Here is a 16,468-nt window from a genome sequence, read left to right as displayed (position 1 = left end):
GCTTGTTTGTGTATAATTGGAGCTGTGGTGTGCGGTCCAGCACCACACAAAACTGTAATAATTCTCCCGTTTATGATGTTGTTTTGACATTCTCAAAGCTCGGTTGCTGGCCTGGCACAGTAACCTTAAGTATGATTTACTGTTCTGCTGAGTGCATGCTACATTTCTGATCTTACTGTATTTGTTGTTAAAAAGAAAAAACAAACAGAACCCCCAAAAAAGAAGAAAAAAAAAAAAACGGCAAAATTTCAAAACAATTGAACTGGCATAAAAATAGTTTGTGGATTTACTTAGTATATTATTGCCACTGAAAGCCTTGTAGCTTGCAGCAACTTTGGAACACACGCACATATATTTAGTCTTTTGGCCACAGTCTTACAGGATTTTAATTATATAATTTTATGGGACAGTATTTAAAGAGAAGGCATGCTCACCAAGATTACCTGCCAACAAACCTGCTTCGAATTAATGAGCAGCTACAAGTGGTAAGGACGGGTACTTACAATAACTACATCCTTTTTTTGTTTTTTCTTTTTTTAAAGAAAAAAATGTGAAGCATAAAATCTAGTGTAGCACACTTTACCAATGCTGATATTACAGTCTCTGTTCTTTCTTCACGATCAGTGTTATGAACTGAGTTGTAGTGCCAAAAAGCCCTAAAGGGGACTTCAGTTTCTCCTGCCACCTGCTGGACAGAAACAAGACTTACAGGACCACATGCTGTTTTCATCCCTCCTGTCCTTACCGGTTGTAAAGTTTGCTTATATGTTGCAGTTTAAGAAGTTTCTGTTTGTCAGTTCAAGCTGGTGTGTGAGAAATGTTTACACAGAAATGACAAAAATGATGATTTTGTCATTTATCTTTCAGGTTTGAACTGATGCGAATGTGCTGGCAGTATAACCCTAAGATGCGTCCGTCCTTCTTGGAGATCATCAACAGCATCACAGACGAACTGGATCCTCCCTTCAGGGAAGTGAGCTTCTTCTATAGCGAGGAGAACAAGCCGCCGGACACAGAGGAGCTGGACATGGAGGTAGAAAACATGGAGAACATTCCACTGGACCCTTCATCCGTGAGGCAGCCGTCGACTGCTGTCATTTCTTCGTCTGGGTGTGCAGGAGGCATGTCTCCTCCTTCTACGCATCAGTTATCCCCCATGCAAGGCCCGAGTACGCCATTACTGGGACCTGTTTCTAACTCTCCTCCCGGCCCACTTGCTTCAGCCTTGGCGTCTCCAGGACTAGCCTTGGACAAGCACTCAGGACATGCTTCGGCCAACGGGCCTGTCGTGGTGCTGCGGCCCAGTTTTGATGAGATACAACCCTATGCACACATGAACGGGGGCAGAAAGAACGAACGGGCGCTACCACTGCCCCAGTCATCAGCCTGCTGATATCAGACCAGCCCTCTCCTCCTTCCCCTTTTACACAGGGTATCACAGACCTCTCATCTGTCTCTTAAGGAGGGATGGATGAGGTAAGAAATTGCTTTCTTCTACTGTTTGCCAGTAGATGGTCTCTCCACTCTTAAGGTCAAACATAAACTCGGAAGAAATGGAAAACAAGATAGCACAGAGCAATTGGTGGCTCAAGCTCAACACTGGGAAACTCCATCCTGCGCAGCCTGTATCTGAGTCTTTGTTATGTAAGAGTCCTTAAAGAAGGAAAACGATACAGGCATGTATCCTGACTTACAGATTTACACATGAACTTTAAGAAAATCTTCTTTTTTTTAAAAGCATATCTGCCAGCAAAACCAACAGAAGAGCACTTTTTCCTCATGATTTCAGAGATGATGTGATGGATATTCAAGTGTGTATTTATACACATAACACAGTATAGCTCCATTTCTAAAATTACTTTCCATCAAAATGACTGTATTCACATGAGCAGACTGCCTCATGTTGCGTGAGGATTAGAAAGGTTCCAACTTTTCTGATCCGCTAAGATCTTTTTTTTTCCATGTTATTTTACTGTTGATGTTTCTATGGGATTTTGTCCTGTGTAGGTCAGAATGGTAGACGAAGATCTATTTTCTGCCAGACTATTGCCAAATCATGCTTTCTCTTCAGTTTCCTAAAAGGTGTCCCTTCTTACTGACGGTTGTGGTTCAGAGTTGTGTCTGTGTGGAAGATAATGCCAAGATTGCCTGGCTGTTTTCAGTCTTCATGTTTATCTGTCACTGCTCCTGGAGCAGCTGTGTGTAGGAGTTTGCTGCCTTCACCATCGGTTATCAATTATTTTCTATGTTTAACGCAGATTTTACTGGTTCCATCTCAAAACTGAGGACTGGCTGACTTGTTCTCAGCCTATGTAATAATTTTCCCTTTTTCTGTGTGCACACCAATCACATGGCGGCACAGTGGTGTAGTGGTAAGAGCTGTCGCCTCACAAAGAGAAGGTTCTGTGTTCAAACGCTGGCTGCGGACACTGTGTGGAGTTGACGTGTTTTCTCTGTGCCTGTGTGGGTTCTCTCTGGGTACTCTGGCTTCTTCCCACAGTCCAAAGACATGCATGTTAGGTCAACTGGTGTTTCTAAATTGGCCATGGATGCCTGCTACAGCCTGCATCCATGGCCATTTAAAATGTGACTGAGTGATCAGCAAGACTAAAAAAGCACTATATATGTGAGAGCATTACAAACACCTGACAAATTTTCAGAAAAAGAGAAAAGCCGTGGTGCTGATTGGCTAATCAAAAGTTTGCTTGCCCACCTACATGGCCTTCATTACTTTCATCTTTCAAACATCTGAGGGAAGAAGGCATGTGACTGAAGCACAGCCAACTCTGAGTCACAGCCTCTGTCTTTGTTTAATTTATTTAAAAAAAGAAAAAAAAAGACTGAAAACATCAAAGCATCAGAAGGTCACACTTCAAATGAGCAAATCACTGAACTTTATACTTTACGAATACAACTCTGGCTCCACTTTGACTTCTTCTAACCTTTTTTTCTGAGATTTTCAATTGTGCATTTCACAGTGGGAGGTGAACATGGTTCGCCGGCACTGCTGTACCGAATACAACGCAAGAGACAGAAAATGAGGTGATTTTAGTAGCCTAGAGACAGCTTTCAAGTCACAGGTGGTCTCTTTTTAGAATAGTCAATAGTTTATCTACATTTCAAACACATATAAAGGTCTTACAGTTGTATTTTTGACTGCAGGATCGTTTTTATACACTCATTGGTTTTTGTCACTTTTTTAAAACCTTTTTACGGTTAAAAAAATGTTTGCCTCTATGTCTGTACAGAACAAAGCTGCTATTTTATTCTTTTCCTCTTTTGGATGTTATATATATATATATATATATATATATATATATATATATATAACATCCAAAATATATATATATATATATAAAGAAATCCTTCAGGTTTGGTATTTTATGGTCTCCACAGCAGTCCATTTCTAATACCCTTAAACTGTTCAGAAAAATTCAAAATAAATCACAAAAAGTGACCCCCGAAAGGTTTTCTGCAACACTACATTTTGTTAATTGCCTTTTCTTTTTATGAAATGTTTCTTTCTCTATTTCTGGATGTCTATATTATTATTATTATTAATGTTATTATTATTTAGAATGGACACCTTGGCTCAGTCTGTGAGCAGAGCGTGTACTTTCTGCACCCCTTTTTTTGTACTTTATTGTCTAGCACTGCGCCTGGCATTGGCCACTAGGTGCGACTCGATCTCAGGTCAAAGTTAAGGCTTTGCTTTCTCCACACATTCTCACAACATCATCCTGTACTTGCCCCCCCCCCCCCCCCCCCCCGTGCCTCCTTCTGAAGTCAGGATAAGTTCCAGTATACGAGATATTTACCAGATCTGGTATTTTAACCCATCCACATCCTGCCTCGTTTTTTTCGAATAGATAGGGCTAAATTAGGTTGTCTTGTTTGCCTTAATATATGCCAACCATCTTTTAACCGTTTCACTTCTACTCCCTCCTCTAGCACAGTGTTCCCTCTGCTGATTTCCTTTCTTCAGACTTATTGTTTAATCTTCATGACGACTGCTTCTTAAAACCAAATAAAGGATGGGTTAAAGTCCAGGGAAGGGAACGCATTTCAATGTCACGAATGGCTGAATACTGAAAGTGTTTTGAAGGATTTCTGCTCATTTGCCTGGTGATTCCCCTTCCCCTTCTTTTATTTTTTTTTCTGTAGAAATGTTATTTATTTCTTCTTTTTTTTTTCTTTTGTGATATCAGTTTAAATCACTGTATAAATGCCCCATGATTCAGTATAAAGTTGGATTTTTTTGTATGCATTTTCTTTGGTGTCATGACTGGGGGACTTAAAACCTTTTCTTTTTTTTCCCCTTTAAGTATATCTACCTCACTCTTTTTAAATATATGTATGCGTATGGAAAACAAATACATCTCACTCGTTCTCGTTTTTTTTTTTTGGTTTTTTTTTAAACCCCCACAGGGATCTAGATAAACCTCACGAAGCGGACTAACACAGGAGATGGAATAATGGAAGTGTTGTTAAGTTATCCCGGCCATTTCTGGCCCAGCGGGTTAAAGCTTTTAGAAAAAAAAGGAACGCGCGTTTGCTCAAATTGAACAGCAGCCGTTAGTACGGTGTAGTTTTGCTCTCAGTGTTAAATGTAAATGGGTATTTATGTGAGGACGTCGATCTACACTGTATTTTAACCGAGGCAGGTACAGTACCTGATAAGACAGGAGGCCAGGGCTCAACACCACACATTCCATCTCCAAACATAAATGTCACAACCTCAAATCCTCAAAAGACAAAAACTTTTAATTTTTCCTCTTCTAAAATGCTTTTATATAAAAGTCTAAAATAAAAAATGTATATACATATATATATATAAAACGGGAAATATTTAAAAAGGGAAACTTTTTCGTCACCTCCAATAAAACAATTTGACCTGCAGCCTGTGATGCTGCGAGCATACGGTGCAACTCCACCTCTCACTTTATTCCAAGCAAACAGATGGCATTCACTTTTTCAGAACAACAACAACAAAAACTAGATAGTTGTGTACTTTCCATAAGATGGGAGAGCAGCCTCCTACGTATTTCTAACTTCTGTAGGAACCCCTAAATCAATGATTTCCACGTTGGAATCACAAGAGCAGTAAAACAGTGTCATTTTCTACCCTTATAAATTCTTCATGGTTATGTGAATGTCATCATCCCCCTTCCCCTTCCTTCCCAGTCTACCTGCTGAATGCCAAGACATTCTGACCCCAGCGTTCATTTCCACTCCCGTTATCGGTGCCACTCCCTCACTGTCCGTTCAGAGTTGTTTTGCTCTATCAAAAGTCAAGTCTGCGCCCCCCCTTTTTTTTGTCTGGCCCGTTGTAACTGATACTTACAGTGATGCTGCTGGTTCAGTCACCTCAGTAGATCTTATTTTGTCACCACAAAATAGGAGGAAAAAAAAGAGAGAACAAGCGTGAAAAGGTGGCAAAGTAGCTTTTACATCTCAAAGCGTCTCATTAAAAAAAAAAAAAAAAAAAAAAACCTCAGTGCTACTTTTTAACTCGCAGTGGCTACTTGGCGAGCGTTAACTCAGTGCAAGGGCTGATGGGCTGGGAACATTAGATAATTTGCATTTATATGAATACCCAAAAGCAATAAGAAAAGAAAATGGGATCACAGATAGGCAACCAGGTAACTTCTAATGTGAAATTTGGGTGCTCAATTAAAGTTCTTGGTAAATAAAAAATAGATAAAACTGTCTGATTGCTGCTTAATATCACAACGGTTTAAAAATCACCACTGACAAGCAAACAGCTTAGGTAGTTACTTAACATATCTATGCATTTCTGTTTTTGTTTTTTGCTGTATTATGGTACATGTCAACTTTCCAGTTCTGAGAGTAGACACTGATCTGTTCTGAGGTGAATAGCTGTTGAATAACTAGTTACCATTAGATCACAAACCTGTCAAAGCTTACAACATTTGAAATGAACTCGTGGACATGTATAGAACAGGGATGTTGCGTAGATTACGGGTAGTCACGGTGAAGAGTAATCATGATTAGAAAAAGATGATAGTTTACAGCTTCACGCAATACTTTTTTTTTTTTTTTTTTTGCGTTACCTTAGGCTTAAACAGCATAAATATACACTACAGTTTAGTCGTCTGTCAACATTTCAATTCTTCAGAATGTTCTTCATGCAAATGTCAGGTTTATGGAGAATGCATCAGTGCATTTAAACTGCAATAATAAGTTTGAGGTTCATCATCGTCATCATCATCATCATCCTGCGCCTCTGTTTTTAATGATTTGCATTCCTGTACCTTCTGAGGGGGCCTTGGTCTACTACTACTATTACTTTATTATGATGCTTTCACAAAATCTGTGTGTTCATTACTTGATTGGGGAAAGAAATAATCAAAACGAAAAATCACTAGACTGTCTTCTTTCAAGCTCTATATCTGAGGCCTCAAAGTTTTTCACACCTATAGCTGAGATGGTGTATTTTTTTAAAACACCTTCTCCGAATATGTATCTGAGAATTTCTTGTATTTTCTTTCTTTTTTTTTTTGCTGAAATTTTGAATAAATAAATGAATGAGAACTACGAATGCCTGCTATATTTAATTTTCCATTCATACCAATCAGTGGATATCTGCTATAGATCACGATCTACCTCACTGACACAAAAGGGGGATCTCTTGTTTTTGAATGCTCCTCCAGCTGTTCCAGGATCTTCTGAATGAGGGCTTGCAGCAGAGGCACCAGTCTGTCAGCTGAGGCCAAGGTACCAGATGTGGGTACATGGATGAGGGCTGCTCTCCCCTGACCGTAATACAGTGAGCAGTAATATGCAAAATCGCACAGGTACCTAAAAAGAAGAAATCAGCCATTATCTCATATTCAAGAGTGACTCTTGATCGTGCTGGAACACTTGCCTACCTGCCAGCATCTCTTGAATAAACTACATCCATCCCTGCTTGTCTGAAGTGCTTTGAGACTGCCCTCATGTTAATGACTGACTCCAGCTTCTGTGGCCCCCCTTCGACGCAGCAGCGAGTCTCTGGACAGTAGCCGCAGACATCTCGGTCTCTGTAGCCAGTGTTCTTCCCCGTTTGCTCCAAAATCACCACACTGGAGCCTCTGGCCAAACCCAGATGTACAGCAAACTGAAGTAAATGCACACAAATACCGAGTGAGTTATTCCCCTTCTCTTATGTGGTGGTTTCTTTATCATTCATTTTTCATAGTTGGAAGAAGCACAATAAACATTTTGGAAATCTATTGACAGAATTAAGTTTTAAAATAATAAGGTGATCAGTCTACAAGTCACATTTCGCTTTATTTTTTACCTTTGGGTTAAGAGTGTGCCAGAGCTCACAAATAATTTTCTGGGTTTTCAAGTAACTCACTGGTAACTCCCTCACGTGGACGTCAACCTTCTCCCCCAGTCCGATCAGTTTCAACCCCTGCAATCATTTTTCAAATTAGTTATTTTCAGACTCAGTCAGCCGGTGGCGTTGATCGTTATTACCTTGGCGGCTTCCCAGCTGGTGTTGGTCAAGAACTGTCGAAAAGGTCCAAAACCTTAAAAGTAAATCGAATTTGCCAATTCAAAATAAAAGTCGGTCTGGTGCGATTATGGAGCACATGAACATTTACAGTTTACCTGTAACGACCACAGTTTCGCTTTTATTCATAGCCGAACCGAGTTTGCAGCGCCTGTAACGGGAGACGGTTCAGGGATTTCATGCAAGGATACTAAAACGTAGATAGATTTTCTCTAGCTCTCGCTATTCGTTTACTGTCCGCTTGGGGGCGCTCATCTCTGATAAATGTGATGCCCTTGTGAGGGTGATGCATTCAGGTGTCTCAGGAAAGTTATGCCATCCACAAATCATATTGAACTTAAAACAGCGAGATAGACTAGCATTTGTACTCTCAATAACACTTGCAGGCAATTTAGAATCACCAAAAGTCACCAACCCCACTAAGTGCATATCTTTGGACTATAGGAGGGATCTGGAGAGAACATGAACAAAACCTTCTTGCTGTGAGGAAACAGAGCTACCCAATGCGCCACTGTGTGTGCATTGTATTTATCAATATTAACTACTTTCTTGCACAATCTCAGTTTACCTTTTACTTTCCTTCAACTTAACCTTAAATCACTGTTGGATATATTTACAGTTCTTGCACTCTCACAGAATCAGGCCATCACTATGTTCTGCCTCTGGCACATATACTTTAACTTGTTGTGTTTATTTATTGTAGGGTGTTCTATTTTTAAATCTTTATCCTGGTGCTGTAACACAATAACTTCCCATGCAGGGTGAAGAATCTATCGGTCTCTATTATGGCAAGTAAACAACAAAGGCAAGCACTTCATTGAAAGACTAAATCTTCTGAATTAAAAAGTATTAGGGTAAAAAAAAATTAAATTAAAATTAAAAAAGCAAAATGAAAAATCAAATTTACCAAATCTGCAAACTTACGACATCAGTGGGAATATGTTTTAAGTGTAACACACATTCTAAATAATATATATTTATACATTCTAATATGCAGCTATATTATAGCTGCAGTTAAATGTAGACTGGTTTTTACATGTGGGAGAAAAAGCCAAAAGGTAAATGTAGCCAAAACCAATATACTGTATTTAAACCTCAATTATTATCGTTTTTTAACTCGTGTACGTTTCTTTTTAGCTTGTCCTTTCTTTTATTTATAGTTGAGGTGAGTTTAGCATTTTAGTATTTCAGAGAGCACTTAAACGCAACATAACAACGGACAGGGACGGAGGGACACGCTCGGGACGCTCCTATGATGCAGCAAAGGACCCGCCCTCCTCCTCCTCTTGCACTTGTCAAAGGCCACCGATCACAAATTACATCACAGTCGCGCCCACGGACGCAGACGCAAATTGATGCCGGGAGAATCCGTCTCCTAAATAATAAATAAAATCACCGGACATTTTTCTCCATCTAACTTAACAGAGATAATTAGTTACCACAATGCTCCCTTTCAAGAGAACTTTTGAGAGCGAGAAGCACCAGCTGCAGGAGCTCAACAGCAGACTTGCCCAGTATCTATCCAGAACCAAGCAGCTGGAGCAAGAAAACGCGCATCTCATTGCTGAAATAAATAAACTGAGACAGGTGAGGACTACCGGATGGGAAACTAAGTACAGGGCTGAGATGCAGGACCTGCGGAGAATGGTGGGGGAGCTGTCGTTTGAAAAGTCCCAGGCTGAGATGGAGAGGGAGAAGCTATGGCGGGAGTTGCAGATGATCCAGAGTCTGTGCAGCGAGCAGACCGATGTGTGCCGGGACGTCAGCGGCGAACTAAAGAACTGCGAGAAGGAGCTTCATCACGCTCACAAAACCAACAGCGAACTCCAGCAGCGGCTGCTGCAACTAGAGAACGAGTATAAACGCTTAGAGGATGCACACAGGGAAGAGGTGAGCCGCCTTTGCCGTCAGGTGGAGTCCCGAGTGGCACCCATCATCAGGCAAACTTATCGTGGGCCTCCGGTGGTCTCCGTGGAAGAGGTGCAGGAGTATGCCCATGGTATGTCCGAAGGATGGATTCAGACATTCGAAATGTACCAGAAGACGGTAGAAGACATGGAGCAGTCAATTAAAGCGGACCAGGCAATGCTGAACGACATGCAGAGGGAAAAGATGCTGTATGCGTCTGAGTTGGACAAATTACGCACGGAGGCAGAAAAACAAGGGCAGATTCAAATGCGACTTGAGGAGCAACTGATGCACATGCAGGAAAAATTCCGTGTGGACTTCAGTCAGTATCAGGTAAGGACGAATTAATTGTGATACAGTAGAAGAAATGTTTAATTTGGCGTTGTTTGATTCGTTTTGTCAACAAACAAACAAACGAAAAACCCACCACTTTCAGTAAATCCCGCAGAATAAGCTCTCATTTTGGAGACGGGGGCGCGGCTTGTCCCTTGTTGCCCTGCCACACCCACTGTCCTTAAAGGTACTCATGCAGCTGCAGCTCACAGTGGCTGCTACAAATGTTTTCGATCTTTCTGCCTTTGAGTAACACAATTGTCCGAAAAAGGTTGATAATGTGAAATTTATCTAAAACATTTTTTTATATATACGCTGCATCATTCTGGCGTCTGTGCCAAAACACTACACAATAAATAAGGAGGGGTCATTATTCAACAGTGAGCAAGGCCTGTCAAGTTTATGTACCCATAACTAAAAAATATGGATTGTGCACAACATTTGACGTCAGTATACCAGGACAGCATAGCTCCATTAGCTGGACAAACGCTATACTTCCGCCCTAGTACCGTCCAACTGCTAGATTACACCAGCCACTTAAACCAATTAGCTGTCAGACTGACAAATCCTTATTAGCCTTCTGAAGATGCAGTCTAAAGCAGGCCAGTCAGTTACATACCACTTCTCTTTCCACCCACTGCAGTGCTGTCTTCAGTAAAGTCACACCAAATACATTCCTCTGTTTATCTGTATGTAAGGAAGGCAAATGTTAACATGTACTGGGGAGGGTTTATGCACAATACACAAAAGCACTACTTGAGAGGACACACCTAAAAACTTCAAATCTGTTAAGAGCACTAAAAGCTGAATTATGGTTTCCTGTTTTTGCTTCCCCCCCCATCAGATGACTATTGAACAGCTGGAGCATGAGAGGAATGTGATGGCTGACGTTATAGCACAAAAAATGAGAGAGCATCAGCAGCTTCTCCAGGTGAAGATGGATCTGGGAATGGAGGTTGCTGCTTACAGGTGATGAGACCATTTAGTTTGTTCATTTTTTGTCTAAATAAATGAAATGGATATTTTATAATGTCACGTCAAGTATAAGTCTTTTCCCAGAAGCCATTTTTACTTGTGTTAGCATGAAAACCACAGATGGAACGAATAAAAACACTATGAGAGACAATCAGCAGTCAGCGTTGTATATGCAGCTCTTCAGTAAGCCTTTATTATATGATATGAACCATACCTGGGTGCTAGAACCACATCAGGAGTATGTGCTTCACTGCTTCCCTTACTGTGAGGGGAAATGTCTTCCATAGAAGAAGTACATGTGGAGTCTTAAATGTTTCAGAGCCATGTTTAACACAAGGAAAAGCTGTCAGATGCTTTTTGCAAAGGTGTTGCTAACAGTCAGTCTACTTTAAAAAGTGTAACCTACAACAATTTTGAAAGATTTTTGTGTTGTTCATGAAGAACTCCTTTGGGGAATGTGCGCATGTGAAAACAGAAACAGTACTGGTTATTTGTTTGGAATCATTATTTTTTTTCTTTTCTGAAGAAACAAATGTAGAAAACATTGTAGAAACAATGGCTAAAATGCAGAAGGTTTCTTTATTCTGAGATATCTCAATGGTTTTGAAATCAGATTACTGATTAAACCAGCCCAAATACCTCCTCAAGTTAATCTTAACTTAATTAACTTCATAATTTACATAAGGAGACATACTTTGCTTGCTCATTCCTGGTTTTGGCACTAATTGCTCAAATCTAAGATCTCAAACAAAAGTCATATTAAGCTAATATAGCTTGGATTCATATTTTTCATTGTTCACTCACACCCCACCTGCAGTGGCTCCATGCACCAACAGTGGAGACTGCTATACAGTTTGAAAACCCCCCGAGCTGCTTAACTGAAAATTAGTGTCTGACAAGGTTACATAAATACTACACATACTATAGATGATTCTTAAGTAAAGCTGTTAGAACATATTGTGTGAAGGAGAACTGATTTTATAAGGAATAACTTGTCTTGTTATAGCACTCAGTGTCTTGCCTTCATGTTCATGACACAAGGAGATGCTAAGATATTTTAACTGTATCTCAAAGCTCTTTATAAAACAGTGGGTAAACACTGTACTGGAATGTTATATCGATGTACCCTTGACATATTATAACCTCTTGCCTCATATTGACGCACATTTAAACAGACTTTTATCAAAGATGGTGATGGATATTAGCATTTTACAAGGAAACACCTTAGTAGATTCTGTGCTTTAGCTTGTCTCTATATGGCAGGCTCTCCGCAGGCACATCTGGTTTGTTTTGAACTTTTGGAATATACAGAATACCTTATTAGAGACGTGGCAGCGGCATTTGTTTTTGTATGTGTCACGTGTCCGTTTTTGCTCTGGGATTCACAGGGAAGCATAGACAGCCATGCTTTGTGGGCGTTATTTTTAGGTCAGTCTTTCGGAAGGCACTCACCAGAGAAGTTGCTCGTTTCATTTGCTATTGTATGACTGTTGAAGCATGGCCAAGGAAAGGTGAGCTGTTTCAAATACTAGTAATGCATCTATATTAAATGACGGTGGCTTATTTGAATTTTTAAGACTACTACCCTATATGGTCAGGTACAGGATTCATGCCGTCTCGTAAGCCAGTTGAGTTTAGTTTGAGAGGGTTGAAATGGCAGAGCTGAAGGATATACACGATCCTGTGAGGTACTTGTCTTTGATGTTTTGAAAATATTTGGGAAGAAATTAACTTGAGTTATGACTTTTTTGCCCCTGTCTTCATATGTAATTTGCCTTGTCTCTGTTTAGGGCTCTTCTGGAGGGTGAGCGAATCAGTCTGCAAGATGCTCATAAGCGAGTGAACCAACATCAAAGAGAAAGAATAATAGGTATGTTTCTCAGTTATTTTTATTGATGTGATAATGATGAGAAAACACTGCAAGACTGGTTTCTACTTGGATAAATCATCATATACACATTTATTAAGCAAAACTGAAAACAAAATGTCAATTCATCACATAAGTATTACTAATTACTTCTTTACTAATTACTTTTGACTCAGATATCAAGATGCCTGCCCAACGCTATACTCCAAGAGTTTCCACCTTAACTACCAAACAGCACACGGATATCAGGCACACGCCATCGACTTCAAGCCTGAGAAGATCCCCCATGCCTTCCTCTGGGTCCATAAGTCCGTCTAGGGTCATCCCTATTTCAGTTACAGGAAGAGCTCGCCATCAGAGTCCGGCATCCAGAAGGGATATGATCTCATTTAACAAAGCTCGAGCAGCTGCTTCTGCCTCTGCTACTACCATTACCACCACCAGTACTACAACCAAAGATAAACAAGCAGGCCATAGTGAAAACAAAGTCAGTCAGAGTGTACCAAAAAGAACAGCAGAAGAGCAAACTGTGAAACTCATCTGGCTCCCACACACAGAGGGCCAGATGAGTCCTGACAAGTCTTCTACTCCTGATACCAAATCAGTAAGAGTGGTGTCACCATCAATGAAGAGCCTAGTTACGGAAACCGAGACAGAAAGCAAGAAGTATGTGTCAGATGAAAAAGAAAAAGGCCCCGTTGTCGACGGCGAGGTCAAAGACAAAGGAAGAACAGAGTCTACAATAGGCCCAGCTGAGAAAAAGATATTAGACTCTGTGTCTGTAGAAGAAATAATTGAGAAAGTGATAAAACCAGCAGGTTTGGAAGCCAAGGTCTGTTCATCAGGAGATTCAAAAGTCAGATATCACGTGGAGAAAACTGAGCAGGAGGATGGCACGACTAAAACACAGATCGTGCTGGAGTCTAAAGTGGAGGAAGAGCTGGATGTTTCTCAGGACTATGCCCTGGAAGAACTGTTGAAACAAGGTGTGAAGAAAGTGTCACTAGAGGACATCAAGGACACAGCAACAGGAAGCATGGTCAAGAACCTGCTGAGTGGCTTGCAGGGAGGAGAGGACTTACAGAATAAGTCAGTCAATGTGGAAATCATCGAGGAACCAGTGGAGTCTTACAGTGATGAAGAACTTGAGGCTGAGCAGAAGTCCGGGTTGACTTTTCATCAGCCTTCGGCATATTTCCAAGTTGAGGAGCCAGAAAATATCCCTCATGGCATTCAAGATAGCAGGGGGGATGATAATGTCATGAAATCCAACACAGATGAGTCAAGGTTTGGATCTGTACAAGTCCAAGAAGTCTCTAGAGAGAGTGAATCACCACATTTCTCCCATGATCAAGAGTCTCATGAGTATTTTGTCTCAACACCAGATGAAAATCTTTCTGAATCTGAGGAGGGTGGTGGGATAACCTCATATGGCCATTATGGAATTGTAGATGACCTGTCGGATGAGAGGTATTATCAAGATGATGGCCTTCCCCAGAAAAAAGTGACTGTAGAAGAAAGTGATGAATATGAGTTTATGTCAGGTGGCCGGTCGTTTGCCAAAGAGAGTTTTCCAGAGTGCATAATAGAAGAAGAGGTTCGGGTCTCACCTATAGTGCAAGAGTCAGTGCTTGAGTACCTGAGAGAAGACTCTTTGGAGCCCAAAGAGCAGCTGAAAGGAGCTCTTGAGAAGCTACAAAGTTCAGTGTCAGGACCACTGAAAGAGGAGTTAGCTTTCCTCACCAAAGTGAGTAGTGAAAGTCCAGAGAATGTGGCCGTCGATGTCAGAAGAGTGGAACAGTCCACTGACAATGGAACCATGACTATAGTTGCAGAGCTAAATGTTTCTCAAACCCTGGAAGAATCTGGGCTGCTGGAAGGAGATGAACTGTCTGAAGATCAGATCATGGCAGCGCTCAAGTCTTCTAACATAGGGATCGAGAAAGCCTTCCAGAGTGGGGCGGGAGGAGGATACAGCATTAGAGTTTCTAGGGAAGATAATGTTGCTCATAGCGTGGAGTACGGCGACTTCAGCGACAAAGGAGAATCTGCATCTGAAATCAGTGAGAAACATTTTAAACTGGGGCCATCAGACAAGTCATTTTCCTTCCAGATGGATGTACACGGTGGCCATGATGAGGCTGCCTCAGAGCAAGAGCTGCAGCCTCCAGTCCTGGAGATGCCAGTGAAGATTTCACAGGAGAAAAGAATCGCAACAGTTTACCTTGAAAGCCCTTCCAATGACTAAGAACTAAATCTGATTATTTTTTTCAAATTGAATAATTGCCAGTGCATTATGGTATGTTTACTTAAACATACAAAGCTTATACTAATGGTGATTGCAGGAACTGTATTCATGCTATTTTTCAAGTAAACAAGCGTACTTATAATCCATAAGACTAGATTACCTAAAACAGAGTACTAGCTATTTAGTTAAAAGTATCTGATTTTCATATATGAATTTTTCTTTTTGCTATTGACTGCAGAGATCCCATTACTGAAATACTCCATACTAACTACTGTGGGCTAGATTGTGTAAGGATTGAAACATCTACATATTGTAGCCATATTTAATGGTAGGCAATGCTGTGTGCTGTACTAGTATGTTTGGCTTTTCATAAGGTGCAGTTTGAATATCCTTGATTATTCTCTTTATAGTGCTTCATTTTGTACTAACCTACACTTAACAGCTTAAACAGCTCATTATACAGTTTACAGCATATAATCCACCCAGCCATCATGTCGTGGCTGTACTTGCCATGATGTTAAGTCTCCTTGGTCAGCATTTATTCCTCTCAAGGTGCTGTGCACTGTTTGCAGAGTAGGGCTTTAATTTTTTATGTTTTGAGCACCTCTACAAAATGGAATGATTTTAGTACACAGCACATGCTGGAACACAGTGGTTTATATTAACAAGTCATTGCTAACATGTGTACAAGACTGTTGACCTTGTGACTGAGGATAATATCATGAGAGTTTTAAAAAAAGATCTATTTGCTTTAGAATTTGTCTTAACAAAGCTCTTGTGAAGCTTAAAAGTGGTGATTGAATACATAGCATAATGGCACATTACATATTTTGATTTCTTGGGGTTTCTAGGGACGGTGTGGAGGTTAGCACTGTTGCCTCACAGCAAGAACTTCCATAGTTTGACTCCACCATCTGGCTGGGGACTGTCTATGTGGAGTTGGTTAGGTTAACTGATGATTCTAAATTGCCCATAGGTGTAAATGTGTAACTGTCCCGCCACTCGCCCTATGATATCAGGGATAGGCTCCAGCACCCCCCAAGGGAGAAGCATGTTTTTAAAAAATAAAACAAAAAGTCTATTTTAACATGTGCCAAACATTTGTAAATTGCAAACAGTTAAAATTTTGTTTTGAGCATATAAGTGGGGGTAACACTGCATTTGGAATTCTAAATGGTGCCATTTAGAATTCCAAACATGGCTGTCAGGTTGAAAACAATATCCTGATAAAACGATTAAAGTAGCAGCAGAGGTGTTTTGCATTAAAAGGACGTTGCAGTGATGAAAACGTAATCACACATAGGTTTGATCTTTGTCATGTATAGCACTTATGGCTTGTCCACAGCTGTTGGCTTTCAGTGTTGGCTTGAAGGATTCAACTTTGCTCTGACCTATAAGTGTGTTTATAACCGCACCTATTTTTGGATCATCAGCTTAGCATTGAGTGTTAACTAGAGTTTGTTGTGTTGTGTATGTGTTACAGAGACAGAAATGAAATAGCATGTGTTCCGTCTGGTTATATGTTTTGCTTATTTTCTCTTACAGCGGCTGTGTAATTTACTTCTAACTACTGAAAAGTCTTTGCAAGTCAGCTTTCTGGTATGATGGTAAAGCA

The 16,468-nt window shown here is 40.5% G+C and overlaps 3 protein-coding genes across 3 annotated transcripts in view; 2 read left to right on the top strand and 1 right to left on the bottom strand.

The window, feature by feature from the left end:
- The window catches only part of igf1ra (insulin-like growth factor 1a receptor), a 70,273-nt gene extending 66,910 nt beyond the window's left edge, over positions 1 to 3,363 (top strand). The window contains exon 21 of the mRNA XM_063479724.1: positions 868 to 3,363. Within this exon, the coding sequence (XP_063335794.1) occupies positions 868 to 1,393 (526 nt within the window). The 3' untranslated portion in view covers positions 1,394 to 3,363. The remainder of the gene's footprint in view (positions 1 to 867) is intronic.
- A 3-nt stretch (positions 3,364 to 3,366) lies between these two features.
- On the bottom strand, positions 3,367 to 7,884 carry pgpep1l (pyroglutamyl-peptidase I like). The gene is made up of 5 exons (XM_063479726.1): positions 7,621 to 7,884; positions 7,486 to 7,538; positions 7,304 to 7,420; positions 6,894 to 7,120; positions 3,367 to 6,822 (listed from the first exon to the last, which is right to left on the bottom strand). Exons 1-5 carry the CDS (start codon positions 7,649 to 7,651, stop codon positions 6,624 to 6,626), a joined length of 627 nt encoding a protein of 208 aa, XP_063335796.1. The 5' UTR covers positions 7,652 to 7,884; the 3' UTR covers positions 3,367 to 6,623.
- A 929-nt stretch (positions 7,885 to 8,813) lies between these two features.
- Positions 8,814 to 16,368, top strand: synm (synemin, intermediate filament protein). Its single transcript, XM_063479723.1, has 4 exons — positions 8,814 to 9,763; positions 10,608 to 10,732; positions 12,529 to 12,608; positions 12,782 to 16,368. The coding sequence occupies exons 1-4, from the start codon at positions 8,966 to 8,968 to the stop codon at positions 14,851 to 14,853; spliced, it is 3,075 nt and encodes a 1,024-aa protein (XP_063335793.1). The 5' UTR covers positions 8,814 to 8,965; the 3' UTR covers positions 14,854 to 16,368.
- Positions 16,369 to 16,468: the final 100 nt, after the last annotated feature.

Source organism: Pelmatolapia mariae, linkage group LG7, assembly GCF_036321145.2.
Source record: "Pelmatolapia mariae isolate MD_Pm_ZW linkage group LG7, Pm_UMD_F_2, whole genome shotgun sequence".
In the NCBI taxonomy this organism is placed as follows: Eukaryota; Metazoa; Chordata; class Actinopteri; order Cichliformes; family Cichlidae; genus Pelmatolapia; species Pelmatolapia mariae.
The sequence above is the reverse complement of the archived record's forward strand: the minus strand, read 5'-3'. Positions and strand labels throughout refer to the sequence as shown.